The sequence below is a fragment of the Lactuca saligna genome, chromosome 5 (genome assembly GCF_052625555.1).
Source record: "Lactuca saligna cultivar CGN05327 chromosome 5, ASM5262555v1, whole genome shotgun sequence".
Taxonomy (NCBI): Eukaryota; Viridiplantae; Streptophyta; class Magnoliopsida; order Asterales; family Asteraceae; genus Lactuca; species Lactuca saligna.
Genome location: NC_136421.1, coordinates 246,538,652 through 246,563,091, shown reverse-complemented (window position 1 = coordinate 246,563,091; position 24,440 = coordinate 246,538,652). Strand labels below are relative to the sequence as shown.

General features: G+C 35.3%; 1 protein-coding gene and 1 non-coding gene across 2 annotated transcripts; both read left to right on the top strand.

Moving 5' to 3' along the window:
• Positions 1–5,382: 5,382 nt before the first annotated feature.
• On the top strand, positions 5,383–5,489 carry LOC144999224 (small nucleolar RNA R71). Its single transcript, XR_013660742.1, has one exon. It is a non-coding gene; the product is annotated as a small nucleolar RNA R71 (small nucleolar RNA).
• A 12,593-nt stretch (positions 5,490–18,082) lies between these two features.
• LOC145047250 (uncharacterized) lies at positions 18,083–20,978 on the top strand. Its single transcript, XM_078995494.1, has 8 exons — positions 18,083–18,309; positions 19,186–19,236; positions 19,360–19,630; positions 19,726–19,775; positions 19,858–20,035; positions 20,135–20,231; positions 20,318–20,400; positions 20,697–20,978. The coding sequence occupies exons 2-8, from the start codon at positions 19,189–19,191 to the stop codon at positions 20,702–20,704; spliced, it is 735 nt and encodes a 244-aa protein (XP_078851620.1). The 5' UTR covers positions 18,083–18,309; positions 19,186–19,188; the 3' UTR covers positions 20,705–20,978.
• Positions 20,979–24,440: the final 3,462 nt, after the last annotated feature.

The following is a 24,440-nucleotide window of genomic DNA, read 5'->3' as shown; positions in this document are numbered from 1 at the left end:
AAAAATGAAGAGAAAGTTGGAAGAAGGTGATGAATGCTTGAGAGAAAGAGAGTGCACGGCAAGTGTGTCGGCTGAGATGTGTTCCAAATGAGGGTTAAAACACTAGTTTTACCGTATGTAAAAATGATTTATTTTTTTAGTAAATAAAGTTGACTCGTCGAGTCTGACCCAGAATCGGTGAGTCGGTCGCGGGAATGAACCATATTACTTTGTATGGACTCGTCGAGTAAGATAACAAACTCGGTGAGTCTTGTTAAGCTATTCAACAAAAACTGAAATATTATCCTAAATTTTTTTTTTTTTAAGATTGAACCACACCCCACACTTAGGCCTTGCTTGCCCTCAAGCAATCAATTGCAGATAATTAAGAAAAATTGGAAAAAAAATCCTAAGAAAACCTAAACGAAAAATAAAATGAGAAAAGAAAGAAAACTCTCGTAACGGGTTGCCTCCTGTCAAGCGCTTCTTTTTTGAGGAGTCGTTAGCTGGACTCCTTCCCACTCTACGTTGTTGCGGTTTCCTCTAAATCCAGCATTTCTTCAATTCTTTCATCTTGTGCCATTCCTTCTTCGTATCTTTTAACTCGATGCCCATTAACTGTGAAACTTGATCAATCTTTGTTCCATAAATCAATCACACCATAAGGATAGACATGCTTAACAGAAAAAGGCCTGGTCCAACGAGTGCGTAATTTTCCCGGAAACAGTTTAAGTCTTGCATTGAATAATAGCACCTTTTGTTCTTCCTCAAACTCTTTATTTCCTTTCAACCCTACATCGTGCCATCTTTTTGTCTTGTCCTTATAAATCAATGAGTTAGTATAAGACTCATTCCTCATTTCTTCTAGAGCATTCATTTGCAAGAGTCGATTTGCACGCAACTCATGTGGCTCAAAATTACATGTTTTCAAAGCCCAATAAGCTTTGTGTGTAAGTTCCATGGGTAAATGACAATTCTTTCCATACACTAATCTATATGGTGTGGTTCCAATTGGTGTTTTAAATGTGGTCCTAAACGCCCAAAGTGCATCAACTAATTTATCCGCCCAATCTTTTCTATTGTACCCCACCGATTTTTCCAAAATTCTTTTCAACGCTTTATTCGTAATTTCGGTTTGCCCATTGGATTGTGGATGATAAGGCGTTGAAAATCTATGGCGTACTCCATATTTTTGCAATACTTTTGCAAGTTGTTAATTAGCAAAATGGGTTCACCGGTCACTAATTAATGCTTTAGGCACTCCAAATCTTGAAAATAATTTCCTTAAAAATTTCACCACCACTCTTGCATCGTTTGTTGGTAATGCTTGTGCTTCCGCCCACTTTGACACATAATCTACCACCACCAAGATATATTTATTGCCCTTAGATGAAGGAAATGGTCCCATGAAATCTATACCCCAAACATCAAAAATCTCACAAACTTGAATATTCAATTGGGGCATTTCGTTCCTTGCCGATATATTCCTCGTTCGTTGGCAAGCATCACATTCTTTTTCGTAAGTTGATGCATCTTTAAAAATATTTTGCCAATAAAAACCGGAATCAAACACTTTTTTAGCAGTGTATTGTACCCCATGATGTCCTCCAGCAGGTCCATTGTGGCAGTGTCCCAAGATGTATCTACTTTCCTTTCCAAATACACATCTTCTTATTATTCCATCCGCACAACTTCTAAAAAGATAAGGCTCGTCCCAAAAATAATATTTAATTTCAGCAAATAACTTTTTCTTTTGTTGATGGGAAAGGCCTTTTTGGAGGTAATTGACGGCCAAGTAATTTGAAATGTCTGCATACCATGGTTCATCGCTCACAATCACCATCAAATATTCTTCGGGGAAGCTATCTCCAAAACCCATGTTGTCTTTGTCTTCCTTTTCTGGGTTTTCTAATCTAGAAAGATGATCGGCTGCAACATTCTGCATCCCCTTTTTATCCTTGATCTCGATGTCAAATTCTTGAAGTAAAAGTACCCATCAGATCAATCTTGGCTTTGCATCCTGCTTGGCAAACAAATACTTAATAGCAGAGAGGTCAATAAAAACAGTGGTTTTAGATAAAATTAGATAAGGGTGGAATTTTTCAAAAGCATACACCACGGCTAGTAATTCTTTTTCAATTGTGGTGTAATTTTCTTGGGCCAGATTCAAAGTCTTGCTTGCATAATAAATGGGTCGAAAGTGCTTATCAACCCTTTGGCCAAGTACAACTCCTAATGCAAAGTCGCTCGTGTCACACATTATTTCAAAAGGTAGGTTCCAACTCGGGGCAATAATGATCGGGACATTAGTTAATTTTTCTTTCAAAAATTCAAAAGCCTTTAGACATTCTTTAGTGAAATTAAATGGTGCATCGTTTAAAAGTAATTGTGTTAGAGGTTTAGTTATTTTAGAAAAATCTTTTATGAAACGGCGATAAAAGCTCGTGTGACCTAAAAAACTCCTAATTCCCTTTACATTAGTGGGTGGAGGTAATTTAGCAATTGTATCTATTTTTGCCCAATCAACCTCAATTCCCGCTTTGGATACCTTGTGGCCCAAGACTATACCCTCTTTAACCATAAAGTGACATTTTTCCCAATTAAGGACTAAATCGGTCTTTTCATACCTTGCAAGCATTAAATCAAGGTTAGCAAGACAATCATGGAAGGAAGATCCAAAAAGAGAAAAATCGTCCATAAACACTTCCATAAATTTTTCCACCATGACATGGAATATGGCCGTCATACACCTTTAAAATGCCGCAGGTGCATTGCATAACCCAAAGGGCATACGACGATAGGAAAAATTCCCACTTGGGCAAGTAAAAGAAGTCTTTTCTTGGTCAATTGGGTCTATGGGTATTTGGAAGTACCCCGAAAATCCGTCTAAGAAACAATAGTAGCTATGGCCGGACAATCTCTCAAGCATTTGATCAATAAAAGGTAGAGGAAAATGGTCTTTACGATTGGCATCATTTAGCTTTCGATAATTGATGCACACTCTCCAACCGGTTACCGTTCGTGTCGGAATAAGCTCGTTCTTCTCGTTTGTTACGACCGTCATCCCGCCTTTCTTGGGCACCACTTGAACAAGACTGACCCATGGACTGTCGGAAATAGAATAAATGATCCCCGCATCTAAAAGCTTTACTTCCTTCTTGCCTACTTCTTTTATGTTCGGGTTCAGTCTTCTTTGGTGTTGCACTACCGGCTTTGCTTATTCTTCCAGATTAATCTTGTGAGAGCAATAAGAGGGGCTTATTCCCTTAATATCGGTGATACTCCATGCAATGGCACTCTTTCTCTTCTTTAGGACATGGACTAATGCTTCTTTTTCAGATTTGGAAAGGTCAGAAGCTATTATAACAGGTTTTTGATCACCTTCTTCCAGAAATGCTTACTCTAAATGATCAGGTAGAGTTTTAAGGTCTGATTTTGTGTTCTGTGCACTAGACAAGTCGAGTCGATACAAGTGAACCGTCAAGTCTGGGTGAAATTTCTCATCTGATCGTGATTCCTTGTATGGACACGTCGATTCTGTGGTTGCGACTCGACGAGTCGTAAATTCTGCACTTTTGACTAAATCATCGTAGTCGGCTTCTTCAAGCAGTCTCTCTATATTTTTAAGGTCCATTTCAGCATCAAATTCTTCTGCAAAAGTTATAGAGGAATTGTTTGACTCGCCTTCTTTCCGATCTTCTATTAGTTTGTCCATCATATCTATGGAGAATGTCGTGTCATCACTAAACCTTGCATGTTTCATTGCTTGATCAACTCCAAATGTAACTGATTCGTCTCCCACCCAAAGGGTGAGTTTGGAATCTCTCATATCTACTATAGCATCAACGATGTTAAGGAAAGGTCTTCCAAGTATGATCGGGACTTGAGGATCTGCTTCCATGTCTAGTACTATAAAGTCCACCGACAATACGAACTTATCCACTTTTACCAATAGGTTCTCGCATATTCCTCTTGGAAATGTCACTGTTTTATTTGCTAAATGTATTGCCCTCCGAATTGGCCTTGGCTCCAGAAGGCTTAACTTCTTGAAAAACGAATATGGCATGAGATTTACACTTGCTCCCAAATCCACTAATGCATGTATGGTTTCCAAATTCCCGAATTGACATGGTAATGTCAAGCTTCCTGGGTCACCTTTATTTTTAGGCATTTTGTTTAGCATGGCGGCTGAACAGTTTTCATTAAGAACTACCTTTTTCACTTCTTCCATCCTCTTCCTATTAGTAAGGAGTTCCTTCAAGAATTTAGCATACTTAGGCATTTGTGCAACCGCCTCGATAAAGGGCATATTAATTTGAAGGGCTTTTATATGTTCCAGGAACTTTTGATAATCCACATCATGTTTATCTTGTATAGCTCGGCCTGGAAAAGGTAGTGGAGGTTGATAAGGTTTTGCAGGAGGTTCCTTTTTCGATTCCTGTTGGGGACTCGTCGAGTCCATGTCATCGACTCGGTGAGTCCCGTCGGGTTTCGGAGATTTCGGGGATTTTTTCTTTTCTGCTTCCTCTTGCACCAGTTTGGGATTTTCTTCTCGAATTGGGATCAGAGGGGTAATTATCTTCCCACTCCTGTTTGTTACGATATTTATGTGTGCACCTCTCGGGTTGTGTTCGATATTACTTGGAAGTCCACCCGGTTGTCTTTCTTTTATTTGTAGTGCAAGTTGGCCCAGTTGTTTCTAAATATTCAGAATCGATGCTTGTTGGTTTCTAAGCATGGCTTGTTGATCTATCATCATGTTCTGATGTTCTTTTATCATGCCTTGTTTCTCCCTTAACATTTTTCGTTGTTCTTTTATCGCAACATCGGTTTCATTGTGTCTCTTCTCGGATGCAGCTGCAAATCTTGTGAGCATGTCTTCAAAATCAGATTTCTTCTCTTGCACTGGTTCCTCCTTTTGATAAAAACCCCTCTCTTTTTGTTTGAACTTTTCCTCCTTAGCCTTTTTATACTCGTCATACGGGAGCCACTCTCTTTTTGGTTTTCGCCAATTGTCATCAAGTCGGTCGCTACTTGAATAAAATACTTGAGCCTTCTTATTTCCATTTTCATCCAAGTCACAATCCCTTGTGAGGTGAGGTCCATTACAATTCTCACATCCAACTCGAATAGCATGGATTGTTTGATCCATTTTAGTCATCCTCCTATCTAGACTGTCTAGTTTAGCCATCATTGCCGCCATGCTATCGTTGACCATGTTCACTACCCCTACTTACTTCATTTCGTGGGTTGTGATATTCTCTAGAATGTTTAGAGAACTCCTCAGTTAATTCCTTGATCAGAGGGGGTGGCTTCTTTGTGAGCGGGCCTTGCGAGTCAAGTAATTGCCTTGTTGTAACATTGACTCCATCATAAAAGATGGAGACTTCTTGTTGGCTATTAAGGTCATGGTGTGGGCAGTTCCTTAGTAAACTTTTGTACCTTTCCCATGCCTCATAAAGGGACTCTCCGGGTTGTTGTTCAAAGTTGGCTATAGCTTTCTTTAACTTGTCAGTTTTAGAAGGTGGCCAAAACTGATCAATAAATTCTTCTTTCATTTTAGCCCATGTAGTGATGGATCCGGGAGGGAGTGACTTAAGCCAATCTTTTGCAGCCCCTTTTAATGTAACAGGAAGCATGCGAAGCAGCTGGGTCTCACGAGGCACATTTGAAACATTAAAGTAATCAGCTACATCATTGACTTCATCCAAGTGTTTATAAGCATCTTCGTGGTCTTTTCCGAAAAAGGGTATCTCCTTGAGTTGAGCGAGTATGTGACCCTTGAGCTCAAAAGTGGCAGTTGCTGGAATTGCGGGTTGCACAAGCCTCGTCCCGGTGTCATCTCGTATCCTCTTCTTCCATTCACCCATGGGAACTTCATCAATGTTCGCCATGGTGTTGTTAAAGTCACATTATAGATCGTTGTCTTCTCCAAATTTGCTCTTCTTTTTGTTGAAAACGGACTTTAGATTCTTCAAAGGCGAACTTTTCGAAGAAGTGGAGTCTCCAACAGCTTTTCCTTTGTTCCTCTTTAAAGCAGACTTCGGATCTTCAAGTGGAGGAACCAGAGGCGTATTGGATCCTCTGGTCATGTAACAACTGCAAACAAAACAAAACAAAAAAATGCGTAAAAAGAACAAAAAATATAAAATAAAACTAAAAGTTTTCTGTTCAGCGATGGACTTGTCGAGTCTGTACGAAGGGACTCAGTGAGTCGATTGCAAAAACAACTAAAAAATTTTAAACGAAATTTCCTAAAAACTACTACTACAAACTCAATCCTAATGCTAAATCTAATAAAAACAGTAACCTTGTGCAAGAAGAATCTCACACAAGGGATCGGTAACAATAGTAATCAATTCAAAGTTGGACCGTTCCCCGACAACGGCGCCAAAAACTTGATGTGTGTAAAACCAACTAGTTTTAATCCTACTAACTTAATCACAAAGACAAACACACGAAAGGCAGTGTACCTATCGATTAGCAGTTTAGTTCAGGTAAGTAGGGTATCGAACACAGGGAACGGCAGATTAAACTAACTACTAGTATTATCTAAAAAAACAAATAATAAAAGGAAGAGTTTTCTCTAGTTTTGCAAGACTAGAAACTTAAACAATGAACTAAAATTTAAACTATCGACTAAATAAGCAAGAATCAACTAAATTCAATAATAAAGAAGACTTCTGTTTAAGGTTGACTCATTTGATCCTATGGTTAATTTTATGAAAAGTGCAATGGATTAATCTGTCTTTGGCTACCAATTAAGATGATTAGGTTCACGTTCGCTATTACTAATCCTTAGAAAACTGATTAATCTAAGCAGTGGCTAGTTGTCTAAATTAATGAATTTCCTAGATTATTTATTCGGGTTAAGTAAGTCTTGTAATGGTTATTTGAATTGGTCTTTCATTTAACCTCTTGTTGATGGTTCGTCACACAAGCTCATACATTAGTTTTCCTATTCTCTATTAACCCTAGTTTCACGTTCGCTATTCCTAGGCATATAACCAAAAATCATATGAGATTAGCAATTAAGAGATTGTCATGCAACTTAATTACAGATTAATTAACAGGGAATAGTAATAACTAACACATAAGGGTCTTTAACAAGCTTAACAAAACAAATCACCAAATAAAGATAATCCAAATCATAAAATCAACACATAATCACAAACTTTGTCTTTCCTAAACAGAAGAAAATAGGTTTAGTTCATGATTACAGCAAAACTAAAGTCAAAACGAATTCTAGTAAATCAAACATGGTTCAACTTAAAGAATAATAAAAGTAAACTTGAATTTTGCCTTAATCTTCTCACAATTGGATCTAGGGTTTATTCTCTAACTCCCAGCACTTGAATACATCTTCTAATCGTTTCTTCTCTCCAGGATTTCATTCCAGAAAATCGGATTATGATCAGGAAGTCTCTTTTTATAAGTTAGAGGCGACTTGTCGAGTCCATGGTGTGACTCGTCGAGTCCCTCATTAAATTCCCATGCCCAGAAAGGTAAGGATTCTTCTTGCTTCGAGAACCTTCGTGGGAACTCGTCAAGTCAAGGGTCAACTCGCCGAGTTCCTTGTTATTTTGGCTTTTTTCTTTGTTCTTTGATTCCCAAACTCCCAATAGCCATTCCAACTTCCTTTTTGCTTCCAAGCACTCCTTTTGAACTGAAAATATAATTCAAACATGATTAAGCACCTTTTGTTCCATAATTGCAATAAATTAGCCAAAAAGTATTAATAATCTATACAAAATATATGACTAATATGCACATATCACCATGTTATGCAGGATCTCGGAGACAAAGCAAGGTGGCCAAAGAAGGATAATTAGTCCATTAGCTGGAAAGACAAGTCCAAATGGTGTGCATACCATGAAGATTTCAGTCACATGACGAAGGATTGCATAGCTCTAAGAAAGGAGATCCTTGGAATAAATAAAGAAAAGTCCAAGGAGAAAAACCAAGATTGTCGCAAGATTCCGGAGAAACCAAAATCTCCACCCCCAAATGCCAAGATAATTAACATTATCTCAGGCGGATCTAACATTCGTGATAGATCTTATTCTCATGCTAAAAGACATGCCGAGGTCTCTAAGATAGAAAATAAGGATAGACCACGGAAAAATACCTCAGTTAGCAATGAAAAGGAAATCACGTTTGACGAGACAGTCAGGGAAGAGATCCACGATCCTCACCATGATGGACTCGTGATAACTTTGTACATTGCCAAACACTTCTTCATAAGGATCCTTTTCGACTGAGGATCCTTTTTTAACATCATACTCTTGGACGCATTGAAGAGGATGAACATCTCGGAATTAGAGAAATCAAAAAATCCTCAGTCCTTATAGGATTTAGTGGAGAAACGAAACACACCATCAGGAAGATAAAGCTACCAATATACATAGAGGGGGTAAACTTTATACAAAATTTTTGTGTTATTGACTCCCTATCTTCTTAGATATTAGGTAGGTCGTGCATCCACGAGATGAAAGTGGTTCCATTAGCATATCATCAGTGTGTAAAGATGCCTACTCCGTGGGGAACAGTGAAGCTCATGGGAAATCAGCAAGAGTCAAAGGAATGTTATAAAACCTCTATGAAGCCTAAGACAAAACCCAACAATAATAGAAACTTAGGCAGGGGGCATGACATGTTCTAGAAACAAAGGAGCAAGACGTGAAGGAAGTACCCCTGAGTAGCAAGGATCCTGAAGCCAATGTCTTCATAGGATGCTCAATACCTGAGAAAATTGAGCAAGACCTGTTAAACTTCCTTCGAACCAGAAGCAAGACGTTCGCATGGAAACATGAAGATATGACAGGTATAGACAAGAGTATAATCACTCACAAACTTAATATTGATCCTTCTTTCAAACCGATACATCAAAAGAGAAGGAACTTTTCACCCGAAAGGAATCAGATCATCCAAGAAGAAGTGGAAAAGCTCTTGAGGACATGGATGATCAAGGAAGTGAAGTTCCCGAGATGGCTAGCTAATTTCGTTGTCGTACAAAAGAAGAACGGAAAATGGAGAGTATGTGTAGACTACACTGATCTTAACAAGGCTTGTCCTAAGGATCCTTTCCCTCTACCACACATTGACTCCATGATAAATGCAATGGCTAGCCACGAACTCTTAACCTTCATAGATGCTTCAACAAGATTCCAACAAATCCAGATGGAACCATCCAATCAAGAAGATACGGCATTTATAATACCAACATGTATATATTGTTACACCACAATGCCTTTTGGTCTTAAAAATGTAGGTGCAACGTATCAAAGACTGGCGAATCGTATGTTTAAAGAAAAGCTAGGGGACACCATGGAGGTCTACATTGACGATATGGTGGTGAAGTCCATGAAAGTTGAAGATCACCTCAGGGATCTCAAAGAAGCCCTCGACATTCTAGACGAATACAGCATGGGTATATAGTAACCAAGAGAGGAATAAAATCAAGCCCAAAGCAGATCAAATCATCATCAAGATGAAATCTCCATCTTCAACAAAAGACATCCAAAGGCTAACCGGAAGAGTAGAAACACTCAACAGGTTCATTTCAAGATCCTCAGAAAGGTGTAAGCCCTTCTATGATATCATGAAGAAGAACAAGAAGTTTGAATGGACCGAAGAACATGAAGAAGCTTTTCAGGAACTCAAAAGATACTTAAGTTTCGTCCCACTACTGGTGAAGCCTATAGATGGAGAACCACTTCTCCTATACCTCTCGGTATCCTCAAATTCGGTAAGCATTGTCCTAGCCAAGGATCTTAACGGAGACCAACGTCCTATCTACTATGTAAGTAAAAGTATTCTGGATCCTGAGACCAGGTATTCTCATCTTAAAAAATTAATTCTTGTGTTAGTAAATGCTTCTACTAAGTTACAAAATTATTTCGAGACACATGCTATACATGTGAAAACCAATTATCCTATTAAGAATGTAACGAGAAAACTAGAGATGTCAGGAACAATGGCAAAATGGTCAGTGAAGTTAAGCATGTTTGACATCAAATATGAGCCAAGATTCGCCATAAAGTCACAAGCATTTGTAGAATTTGTGGCTGACTTTAGTGATGATCTACAAAACGAAGTAGACATTGAAGCTAAACAACTCCAAGAAGATGAACACTTGGGAAAATGGACACTATTCATGGATGGAGCTTCAAACCAAAAAGGAATCGGGCTAGGGATCATACTAAAATTGCCACAAGGGGACATCCTACCCCGGGCAGTTAGTTGCGAATTCAACATAACCAACAACAAAGCGGAATATGAAGAACTCATCATGGGACTACAATTGGCTAAGGATCTTCAAATCAAGGATTTCCAGGTATTTGTTGATTCTTTATTATTAACCAATCACTTCAATGGATCTTATGCAGTGAAAGGTGAAAAACTAGCATTATACCTCGAGAACCTCAAAAAATTAGCCTTTGATTTTGAAAACTTTAGCCTAACCCAAGTTCCCAGAGAAGCAAACACAGAAGCAGACACATTGCCAATTTAGGATCCTCTCTAAGGATCCAACCAAAACTGAAGATCCATATAACCCACATAATAACTCCAGCTACAAAAGCCCTTTCCAAACCCGATGATCCTAAAAAACCAATAAGTGTAGCAGGCATCGAAGATCCTGAACCTCAAATCTATCCTCGAAGGGATCCTGACGAACATGATTCTCGAAGAAGTCCGCGATCCCAACAGAAGAAAAAATCTAAAGAGCATTCAGAACAAGAGTCTCAAGATTCGTAATAACTTAAGGTAAACTCTATAAAAATCTATGGCGGGTCCATACCTCAGATGCTTGGAAGATCCTGAAGTTGTAGAAGTATTCAAGGACATACATGAAGGAGATTGTGGCAATCACATAGCAGGAAGATCCTTATACTCCAAGGTATTAATAACAGGATACTACTTGCCAACCATGAAAAGAGATTCTTTTCTACATGCTCAAAAGTGTGATGCTTGCCAAAGACATAGAAACATCCTACATCAACCAGTGGAACCTCTACATCCTATTATCTCTCTATGGCCATTCATGAAATGGGGAATGGATATAATAGGAAAATTACCAATAGCTCCAAGAGGAAAAGTCTTCATGTTGGTGATGATTGATTACTTCTCAAAGTGGATCGAAGTTGAAGCCTTCGTCCAGGTTAGAGACAAAGAGGTAGTCTCATTTATCAAACGAAATATCTTGACCAAGTTCAGGATCCTTACCGAAATCATTTACGACAGCGGATCCCAATTCATAAGCAAGAGGACAAGAGACTTTTGCACAATTTGGGGAATTAAAATGATAATGTCCACTCATGTCTATCCCCAAGCTAATGGTTAAGCAGAATCTAGCAACAAGATCATAGTAAAAAACTTGAAGAAAAGGCTAGATAAAAAGAAAGGAAGATGGGTAGAAGAGCTTCCTTTCATCCTATGGCCAGATAAAAGTAACGATCCCTACCGAAGTAATGATCCCGAAAACAAGATACTTGCTCCAAAATCAAGAAAAAAATGATAGGATCCTAGCCCAGGATCTTGACACTACTGACGAACTCAAAGATCTTGCCAAGATATGTATTGTTGCCCATCAACAAAGGACCACCAAGGCTTACAACAATAACATAAAAGTTAGAAGATTCCAAATGGGAGACTTGGTATTAAGGAAAATATTCCAAAACACCAAGGATCCTAGTGCAGGTAAATTAGCTTCTAAGTGGGAAGGACCATATCTCATAGACGCTAAAGCAGGAAAATGAGAATATTAGCTAGCAACACTCGAAGGAGACATTTTTCCAAGATCTTGGAATGCTATAGATCTCAAAGCATACTACATGTAAATAAGATCAATTGATCTTCAAAAAAAACTGAGGTGCACATGTTCTTTATCTTAAACTTTTTATCATTACTTATTTTCTCCTCGAATATAGTACTAGCTCAAGCATCGGAGGGGTGTTAGGTAGACTAACACCCACCAGCTAATGTTTGTTATGCAGAACAATGTATAGCTAAGGATCTCCATGAGCAATGATCCTGAAACATAAGGATTATCAAGGTTGAAGATCCTGAAACATAATAATCTTGACACACTAAGATCTCAGCATCTTATCACATAGACAATTCTGTTATATCAATGGTATGATCTTTAAACTATCATATACACAAGCTAAAGACTGATCATCTCTCCTACGCTTAAGGGTACTTAATCCCCTCTAAGGCTTAAAGAGTTAATTACCTCTTTCACATGAACTAATGTTTATACACCTCACTTGAACGCACAATATCAAACTATGAGATACAAATAAGGGGATCATTTCACGATTCAGTGGCTTGGAAACCTTCTTATCTTTGAACATAAGTTGAGATCCTTAAGGTTTATAACATTTTCATGTTATCTAAAATTGGGATCTTACCACAGAAATTACATAAGGTTTATAACATCTTCATGTTATCACACATTGGGATCTTTCCCCAGAAAAATACACACGAATCATAACATTTTCAAGTTATCATAAGTAGGGATCTTTCCCATGAAATATGTCACAAGTTGGGATCCTCCACAGTATATAACATTAACATGTTATCAATTGAACTTATGGTGTTACCCAAGGATTTTGTCAAAGTCTATAGCCTAAACAGGTTATCCTAAGAAGATAATTCCCCCATATGATCTTATAATTAAGGCTCCTCATAATTAAGGATCCTCATCGTTAAGGATCCTCATCGATAAGGACCCTCATCAATAAAGAATCTTATCATCAGAAGTCAATAGAGATCCTAAGTTCTTTCCTAAGTTGAGATTTATCCTCAGTAAATTCTAAGATTGAAAAACTTATGAAGCTTTAGGAAAAACTCGAAGACAATCAGGTTCCATCTTTCCTGGTTCTTAACTTTGAAAATTTTTAAGTAAAATTAAGGATCTTAAACTTTTCAGGATCCTAAACCAGTCACTGATTTGTAGACTTTCATCACTTCAGAGTCATTTACTATTTTAAATTGATATTTTTAAAGAATTTTTAAAGCACTTAGATTTACCAAAATTAGTTCTTAAAAAAATTCTTTTATACCTATTTTATTATAAAAATTATTTGAAACTCTTAAGGATTGCAAGTCAGTCATCAAACTTTTAAAGTTTCTTAACAAAGTCAGTTCTTAATGTTTTAAGTTATTGCTTTTAGTTGTTTAACTAATTCAATTCTTATCAAATCATTTTATCTATTATTTACCAAAAGAACTTTATCTTGAAAATTATTCCCTATTTTTAGGATCTTAACTATGCAAAGATCTTAGTATCATATTATGCGGGTAAAGGAAACACAAAAAGATAAAGGAAATATTAACCATTGTATTCAAAATAAAAGGCTTACAACCCTACAGGAGTCAAATGGTTACATAAAAAACTACACTATCCTAACCACCTAAAAGGCCTAGACCTTATCCTGGTCATCATCGGACTTCTTCTCCTCCTTCTCCACTTCTGGCTGCAGTGTAGGATCCTCAGCAGTGGTGATAGGCTTTCCAGTTAGTTTGGCTAGTGCCTCGTGCCATCCTACCACATTCCAGGATCATGAATGCTCAAGATCCTCCGCCAACTTGATCTTATCCTCCAGGATAGCTACTGTAACACTTGCCTTTGCATCGGCAATCACCTCCTCAAGCTTCGCAAAATTCTCCTTCTCCTTCTCAACCTTCTGTTTTCTCAACATCTCCACACTCCGAAGAAGATCCTCATAAGTGGCCCTCTAGATTTTCTTCTTCTCTTTTAGAGCAGACTCGGCTTTCTCAGCATGGATCCGAGATCATTTGTGAACTGAGAAACATGATTGGAAACCTGAAAGAAGCCCAAACATTAGCAAAAGAAGAAACATGTATGTTAAACTAATATAAATAATTCTTATACATAGGAAACTTACAGCCTGGGAAAATGAGGTCAACTATCTAAGAGCATCCTCAAAGGTTCTCTACGATGGAATTTTTGGCCTCAGAAGTCTTCCTCTTTCGGGATCCTGAGTCTTCACAACCAGGTCAAGCTGGGCTTTCTTTGAAGGAGGCGGAACAGAGGGTTTCTCCTGCTTGATCTTGACTAATCCACTGGTAATGTCATCCTCAAGGTCAGCCAAAGAAAAGCGAGCACTGGAGCGGACAGTCCTGGAACCTACACAAGAAATAAAGATCCTGATAAGATCGAAGATCCTAAGACAACAATTAAAATCAAAAAGAAAGAAAGATATACATGTAGCCATAGAAGTTGTGTTGGAAGATCCTTCTTGGATACTGGAGTGATCAAGTCTGAGAGATATATCTGCCTCTGAGAGAGAAAGAAAATTAGCAATCTTATCCTCTATGTCCTCAGCAGCAGCAATGAGCTCCGCGAGCTTGAAACCTGTAACAGAAAAAACAAAATAAGCAAAAGATTTCAGGATCATAAGGAAAAGTATTGAAATCCTACCATTCTTAACCCAATCTTTGGGTAAGAGATCTCCGCCAGGAATAGAGTCACGCCTGACAAAGGAGTATCTCCCCTTCCAAGCCCCATCAGTGTGTTTTGTTTTTAACACAAGAGGAGGATTACCACTCTTGACCTTGAACAGGAAGCGAGGATTGCCAAAAGTTAAGAGATCATAGACATGGGCCATTTCAGCCATACCTATGCCAAGATCTTGTGTATGATTCAGACACTCAACCCAGTATACGATCCTCCAAATGATAGGAATCACTTGGACAAAAGAGAGTTTCGTGATCCTGAAAAACTTTGAGACCACTCCGTAAAATGGGAATTTAAGGCCTAAAATAGAGAAGGGATACTCCAGAAAGCACACCCAAGAAGAGGAGATGAATCATGGTTGGATCAAAGGGTCATAAGGCCTGAACACTGCTTCAAGAGGGAAGGCACCACTAGCCTTAAATGCTTCAATGTCACCATCATCAAAGGAGCACGTCTCATCATAAGACAAGATTCCTTATGTTTTAGGCTCGGGAGCGGTCTAGCTGGTAGCTGAAGGCTCAGTGGCGGTCCAGACTAATGTTGTAGGCATGGTTGCGTGCATTGTATTATGTTGTTGTGTGGAGTACTTTGGAAGAACTCACTAAGCTTTGGCTTACAGTTATATTTTTATGGTTTCAGGTACAACAGAGGACAAGGTTAAGGCGAAGGCGTGATTGTGCACATCATCCTGAATATTTATTTGACTTATGATTTTGGGATACTCTGATTTATACTTTTGGTTTTGGAAACTATGTTTTGTGTGATCTATGGATTTTAAGATGGTTTTTAAAAATGAAATTTTTTTTCATGATTTTTGGGATGTTATAGGAGTCTCTGTCAGCGATGGTGCGGTCGTCGTTGGTTGTGGTGGTCATCATAAGTGGAAGAATGGAGATGAGGGAAGGGTTGTGTTCTTGGATCATGTAAAGAAAAGAGTAGATATAATGTAATTAACTTCAAATTTGATTAATGTTTGCTAAATATTAGGAGTTTAATGTTAGAAATGTATTTTGGCAAAAATACCCATAATGAAACGAGTTATTAAATGGTTCCTAACCCTTAGTTGTTCTTATTTGATCTTTAACACACACACACACACACACACACACACACACACATATATATATATATATATATATATATATATATATATATATATATATTCAACTATCGCACCCTTTCACGACCATTGCACCTTTACATTTGGCAGTTGAGTGGTCTTTTAAAAATAAAAATAGAAGTTTGTTAACTTTTTTTTTTGAAACAACAAAGTATCTAAACCTACTCATAAATACCACTTATGTCTCCTAATACACTTGAACACATGATCTCTTATTTGAGAGGATCACTCATTACCGTTTGATCCTTTTTGGTAGAAGTTTGTTACCTAGTTACAACATTTACACCATGTTCCCAAGTACAACTTAAGGAGGGAAAATAAGAGAAATTAATGGAAATGAGAAGAAATAAAAAAAAAATGTGTTCCTGAGTTTTATTAATGAAAGAAAATAGAAAGAAATTGCAGGAAATTAAAGGAAAATTTTATCTCTTAACCTTCCTTCCAATTTAGAAGGATTTAGAAAGAAAGAATTAAAATGTTCAACTTTTCTTTTCATTTCTTTAGAACACAAAATACAATCCTTATTGTCTTTCCCATTCTTTTTCTACTTTGCTAAAACTAAAAAACATTGTGTTATATTCTTCTTTTCTAAAACTTGGGAACAAGGTGTTATAATTGAACGTTACTTTTATAGACATTTCAAATAATTTGTTATCCATGTATGTTATTATCTTTAACTAATTATTATCTTTAAGGTTATCCTTCGACAACATATACATGCTTTGAAAACTATTTGGATATTCGTCGAAAATCTATTAATTTTGTTTCACTCTTACAAAAACCTTACCCAAACACCTTATTGGAAAACTATTTGGATATTCATCAAAATTCCACCGTCATACACTAGAATTCATAACTAAATCATGATAGTGTATCATGATAGTGTGTGTATTAATTAACTTGTGTCTTGCAGTAATGCTACATGAATAAGTTCATTAATCATTCACAAGCTTCAACGAGACCCATCTTGGATCTAGATTTGAAAACATGTTATACTTGCGTATATCCTATGATCTCTTCTATCACAGCTGGTTTCTCTATGTCATAAACTCTATTAAAAGGAAATGCTTATTTAAGTCATCAAATATTTTTTGTTTTATTTTATCAAAACACTTAAAAAAATTTAGGGGTTGTTGGGATTACTTATTTTAAACGACCTATGTTTTTTTGTAAAATTATTTATTAGTTTATATGGTACCAAAATATATTTTAGGATTGGATTAGTTTATATAGTATCAAAATACAACAAACCGATAAGTTGCTTTTAGTGTTTGTAAAGTAAATGGTTATACATGTAAATAAGTAACAATGACATGTTAAAGAGGTAAAATGATATGAGTGTTGCTTGTCATGATAGAAGAAAAGTGAGATTAAATTTTTTTGGGGGTTAAAACATTATTAAATTGGTTTTAGGGAAAACAAAATTTGAATATGAGCCAATTCAGAATCTACTTTTGTTTAGTCTAGTTTCATAAAATCTTGCATCTTATACCAAACAGGCAAAAAAAAAGTTTGTTAATATAATTAATTTTCATGTTTTATAATATGATTTACAAAACCCATACAAAACAAGGAAACAAGTAAACAAATAAAAACGAGTTGAAGGAGAAGACGAATAAATAGTAGGGATGAGCATGGGTCGGTTTGGGTCGGTTTTTGGTTAAAACCAAACCAAACCGTAGAAAGTCGGTTGTTCGATTTTTAAAACCATATAGGTTCGGTTTTTCGGTTTTCCGGGTTGAGTTTATGGTTTTTCGGTTTTAAACCGTGGGTTTATGAGCTCCTGTTTTTTTTCTAGTCTTTGGGTTCAAACCTAGTGAAAATACATTGCGATAAATACTATTTTATCTACTTTAAATATATTAAAATAAAGAGTACGAATTCTAGTATTATAAAAAAAATAAAAATGTTCAAAAGATCAAAGTTTCACACCATTAACAGTTTGTTGAAAATAAATATAAAATATTAAAGAGATAAAGTCTAAAGTGTAAAACTAAAAGTGTAAATCATAATATAAATAATATATGTGTGGGTCGGTTCGGCTTTTATGGGTGGTTTTATACGTCAAAAGCGAATCAAACCATTATTTTTCGGTTTTTGTAAAATTCAAACCTAAACCGTCGGTTATTGCTTTGGTTTCGGTTATGTCGGTTTTTTTTTCGATTTTTACTCATCCCTAACAAATAGACCAAAACGTCCTTGATGAATGTCATGTGCATGACGCATGACGTGTCATATCTTTCTTGACAATTTTTATCATAAAGGCAAAAGAAAAAGGTACATGGACTAGTATGGTAAATTAAGAATATATTGGAGGACTATTATTGTAGTTTACTGCCCTTCTCACAATTTACATGTGTCACCCTTATCTAACACATGTTTTTGCAGTTCGCACACATATTGTATTTTCTAGCGGGACCTACCAAATCGTTCAGTAGAGTCTAGAAGATAGACCACATCCATTGTTATTTGCAAGAAGCAGAGAGCTCCAAAGTCGAAGCTCAATGCCCACTTTTCTTCAACCAATGGAAGCACTTATTGTCGCATTTTGACTCACATACACCTTCCTTCAACCCCCTTATATAAACCTCATTTGTTTAATTTCATTTTCAATTTCAATTCCGGAGAGGCAGAATTGGATTAAGAAGCCAAGAGGAGAGACTCAATACTGATTAATTCTCCCCTCGGATACTCTTTAATCTCGCTATATTACCTTTGATTCAAGGTTTTTTCTTCAGCATTTGTGATTCGTGTTTTTTTTTTGCTCTTGTTACCTTGTTTTGTGCGATTACTTTGTATCTCTTGTGATAATAGAGTTTTGATTCATCAAGTTACGTGGCAATTCTAACAATTTATATGGAAATTTTCTTTTCTTTTCAAATTTAACGTGCCAAAATTTGTTATTATCATGCTTATTTTTCAGATTTTTAACCCCATCTAACTGTCTTTTTTGTAGTTTTTACAATGTTTTGATATAGTTATTGGGTTTTTTTCTCCGAGAACAATAAACGTATAACAGGAATTGTGGTATCTAATTGTTTGAGAAAGAAGAAAGTAAGAAACTTGAATGTAATGTTTTCATGAATTTTATTGATCTTTTATTTCTTCTTCCATGTTTATTATGTCAGAAAATTTTGAGGGTTGTTCACTTTCTAACTGCCTTAACTACCACTTTACAACTTTATTTTGTTTAATAATGATGTTAGTCTTAATTTTCTTGCGATTGTTTTATAAACAAAGCCTTAAAGGTTCCATGGATTGCAATAAAACACGTAGGGTGCCTGATGAAATTACAAATAATAATAATAATATAACAAATAAATAAAATCCAAAGCCTTGATTACCTATTTAAACTATAAACTGTTTCTTTCTTTTAATATTGCCTTTTCATTACTTTCTTTTAGTTTTTAATCATTCTTTCTTATTTCACTTGAAGCTTTTAAGAATTGCTTGGGTTTTTATATATTTTAAATACTATTACCTATTTTAGTTTTTAATCTGCTTAGTGTTAAACCTTTTTCTAGATGAATAAAAGTGAAAATTCACCAGAAGTGTGTAGTTATTTTCATATTCAAGTGTATGATTAGTTTCTTGTCTGCAGACTATGGATCTCGTAGGTGGACCCCAGAAGATTTTACACAAAATCTCACTGGTATATATTATTCTTCTTTCTAATTTCATTGTTAAATGCTAATAAGAGTTCTGATCCTTTCCGTTTTCTTGTTATTTTATTAGTAAATAATATGTGTTCATTTGTATTCAATTTATTGTTCAGAATGATCACATGATACTTCTGTTGTTGTGGCACATTCTTCATTTAATTCTCAAAGTCATATACTTTGTTTGGGAGAAGATACGTGCAATTGAAAGCTATCTTATAGCAAATGGAATTGTGAAAACATATGAAGATCTGAATTTAGACAGAGTGAAGTATCTTGGAATTGTGGTTGATAGTGATGAAGCCCGTGAAACATCAAAAGTTATTGAACTTTTGGAGTGGATTTCAGATATTGGTGTGAAAAAGGTTTGCCTTTATGATAGAGAAGGTAAATTTTTATATGAATTCTTATTCATTTTATTTTTATTATAACTATACTTCTAATACATCACATAACATAATAACATGTATGTATGTATGTAGGAGTGTTGAAGAAGTCCAAGGAATTGTTGTTGGAGAAATTTGATTCTATGGTATATTCTTGAATCTTGATATAGTATTATACAAATGAATGAAAGTACAATGATATAATCCTTTAAAATCGGTTTGATGCAGGAGAATTCAGAAACTAATCATAAAAGGAAAATGGATTTTGAATTCGTATCAATTGTTGATGGAAAAGAAGCAGTTGCTAAAGCAGCTAATCTGCTATATAAAAAGTATTATTCTGATCCAAATTCAGAAAAACCATTCTTTACTGAAACCTATTTGACCGAAGCACTAAGGATCCTAGGTATTTTTTTTTTTTTTTACTTTCGTTCTTTTTGTGTGTATGGTAAAAAAAAAACTAAAGAAAATATAATTGTGACATCATTGTTTAACGTACTACTAGGTTCTAATGAGCAAGATCCTGATCTTATACTAATTTATGGGCCCACGAGGTGCCACCTTGGTTTTCCAGCATGGCGTATTCGTTATACAGAGATGGTGTAAGTCTAGTCACCTTTATTTTAGTAGAATTTGGATTGAAAAAAGAAGTTGACTTTTTTGACTTTTTTTTTTTAATGTGTGACAGACACATGGGATCATTGAAGAACAAGAAGTTTGGTTTGATTTTGAAAGCCATCAACAAATACACCAAGGTGAAGCAGAACTACGGTGAGTTTCCTAGATCTATTATTTGTTGATAACTATTTTATATGTCCAAACAAGCATTATATGCATTATGTTTTTATAAATCCACACAAAAATATCTGATTTTGACTTAATACAGAAAGAACGACTTAATAAAGAAAGTCATGCTTTCACTGTTATGTCTTAACTTTTTACAGATATTCACTCATTTATTTTTTCTATTTATTTATTTCCCCAAGTATGGCATCATTTCTCAAATATTTTTAAATAATGCTTTTTTTTCTGAATTTTATTTGTTTTGACATATACCTTAATACCAGGTTCTTAAGATACTATGGGTATGAGGAATCTTGTTACATGTGGTTATGAGGTTACGGGGAGTAATAACCTTTTGTAAATCTTTCCCATGTGATTTTTTCTTGGTTTTTGTGTATTTATGTCAATAAAAAAAAACTAGACAAGAAGTTGATTCTGTATATAAATGTTGCAGAATCTCTGTGTTTTGTGCATGTATGAACAATTGGGATGAATGTATGATTGTATGATTGTAATATAGCTTATTGAGAAATGGAGATGGGATCTAAACAATTGGGATCAATAAATGATTAAATATTTAGGAAACCAAAAGTTGTTTATCTTATTTGTATTAGAATGAAATTTGGTATTTCATCATTAGAAAATTTAAGTGGACTTTAGTCCGATCCTATCACATGCTTGTGGAGTAAGTCTCTAGCTAACCCCTTTATCAAGTGGTTGATTGAGTTTTGTTGACAACGAACAAACTCTATAAATATCACTCAGTTCATGATTAATTTATGAACCATGTTGTGTCTAACACTGATGTGTCTAGACTTATTATATATTTGGCTAAATGCCTTACCCAAAGTGGTATCACTATTACAATGAATAGAAATGAGGGATTTCGGTTCTAGCCACAATGTAATCTCATAAATCAATTTTTTTAGCCATTTTGCTTTTTTCCAACAACGTATAGTACTATAGTATTGTCTATCTAATTGTAAAGCAATTTAATTCAAAGTATCCGTCTCAACAAAACAATACAAGAATCTTACAAACATACGACAATTAGGATAATGCCCTCATATGATTACATGATTAGTTTTAAACAATATCAAAATATTCAAACACTAAATTGATGAAAGCCACATGAAAAAAAAAAATCATAACCCTAACTAGAACTATCATGCTATAGTTGTTTGCTTCAATTGGTTTTTAAACAATGGTTTCGATATGAAGCTATCCAGTTATCTTATTCAATTGTTTTTGTATTTCTATAATCTTCTTTTCGAACTCGTTAACTTTTGCCCTTGTATCCTTCCATTTGGAATTAATTGGATGTGTTGAATGATTCTAACCCCCAAATTGTTGTTTAAAGTGATGTGGAATTATTTGAAATGAAATTGGATTTAGAGAGAGAATTGGAATGGAATGGGAGAAAAGGTGTGGTTTTTAAAGTAGTAGAAAGTTGTATTTATAATGGGTAAAAAAGATTTTTTTTTAAATTGAAATTTGACCATTGGTCAAAAGGTCAACAAGAGAGAATAAAAGAGAAACAATGTGACGGTTTAGGTATAAACCTAAATACACCTTCAAATGGCGGTACCGCCCAACGAAGGTCGGTGTAGCCAACGATACCGTACACGACCGACGGTTGTTGCTGCTCCACTATGTCCATCATTAAGTAGTCCATTTAACCACTTAAAATATCCATAATCTTACTTTTTATTTGGAAAATATGTTTTACATAGGCTTTTATCGGCCCATTAAATAGAAAAGTTGGTTTGAATACCACATAACATCTACAAAATTGTTGATATCTTTGTTTTCACTCAAAAATTTGTAAGCTTGAGCCACTTTGATTTCTAGTGTATCGCTAATATTCTTCTAGATAATTGGTCCATAAAAATGATTTTTCTAAAATCCAAAATCCGAAAGACGTGTCCAAAATATGGAATTTCGGACAATGTGTTAGTTAAAAGCCGGCTAGATAGTAGATATTAGATATTTTGCCATTTTGAAAGGCCCCTTTTGTGATAATCCCTATTTTTTTAAGTAGTTTAATATGCACCACGTTAATGAAGGTTATTTTTTGTGTACCCTATTTTTTTTAAGTAGATTAATAGGCACCACGTTAATGAAGGTCATTTTTTGTGTACCCTATTTTTTTTAAGTAGATTAATAGCACCACATTATTGAAGGTCATTTTTTGTGTACCCCTATTTTTTTTGTAGCTTAATATGCCACGGTAATGAAATAAATGTTTTTTTTACCATGTTAAGTTGTTCACCTTCGTTTAATGCTATGTGTACTTGATGATATTAAACTTTTACTTTGCATATCATTGAATAAACATAAAAGGATCGGTAATGAAATAAATAATTTTTTTACCATGTTAAACTGTTCACCTTCGTTTAATGCTATGTGTACTTGATGATATTAAACTTTTACTTTGCATATCATTGAATAAACATAAGAGGATCGGAAATGAAATAAATATTTTTTTACCATGTTAAGCTGTTCACCTTCGTTTAATGTTATGTGTACTTGATGATATTAAACTTTTACTTTGCATATCGTTGAATAAACATAAGAGGATGTTAAGACCCATGCGGAGTGGCTGCGAGCTGAGGCCGCACTCTCCTTGCCATATAAGCACAACACCGTCCTTGTGTGTGGTCCAGGTGCGGCTAAAGCCGCAATACAGCTTTCGGAGGGACCGTTCATTGGTTGATTTTGATTGGTATGTCATTTTGACCATTGCAAACGGTCATAATTTGGGTTTTTAAATTTTTATTATTTTTTTTTCCTTTTAACCTTTAACATTTATTTAAACCTCTTTAACTCTTCATTTTTTTTTATCTTTCTACTACATTACATCTAAAAAAATCAAAAAAAATGTCTTCGCCCGATTCTTCTGAAAAATTTGATGTTATGTTCGATGTTTTTGTCGCTGCTGCTAAATTTGCAGTACAAACGTATGAAGCGGTATGCAGTAGGGCATCCATCAATGCTGAACAAAGCACCCGAAGATTTATTTGTAGAAATCATGAAGATGCAAACCAACGTCTGATACAATACTACTTTCAAGAAAATGACAATTTTCAATGATACTACTTCAGAAGGCGCTTCAGAATGTTCAAACCAATGTACAAACGTGTAGTCGAAGATCTAACGAGGGAGTGTGATTTTTTCGAGCAACGGCCTGATGCTAGAGGTACACCCGGTTTCACTCCTTTACAAAAATCCACACTTGCACTTCGTGAACTAGCATATGGCATAGGGATGGCAACGGGGCGGGTTTGGGACGGGTTTTGATAATCCCATCACTGTCCCCGAATATGAAAATCGATCTCATCACCGACTCGATTCCCAACGGGTACCCGTTTACCAAATACTATCGATTTTACGGGTATCCCAACAGGGTAACGGAGATCCTCGTTTAACATTCAAATTAAGAATAATTTTGATGCAATAAGAATGCAAAACCATTAGACTTAGTGATGCAAGCATAAATTCATATCTAAAATAATTTTGATAATTTAAAAAACGATTAAGAGCAGACGTATTTGTTCTGATACATAAGTAGTTACTAGTGACAAAAAAATAAAGAGAATAGCATTCATAAACCGTAATATCAGTATTACTCTAAGTACTATGAATAAATAAAATATTAAAACACTAGTACTACAAATAAACAGGAAACTATCTTTAAATAGTTCACAACAAAGAAGATAACTCAAGGAAATTAATATATATATATATATATATATATATATATATATATATATATATATATATATATATATATATATATATATATATATATATAGGAGGGTTCAATTGAGAAAAAAAAAGGTTGAGAATGAGGGAATCATTTATTTTTGCCGCAATAGGCTCCAACGTATCGGCGGAAATGAGAAACGAATGCACATGTGTTTTCCAACATAACATATTTGCTTAAACTATGCTAATCATTACCTTAATATATACAAAACATAGTTTTTTTCGTTTTTCTTTTTTAAATTTTTATAAGTTATTTTTAT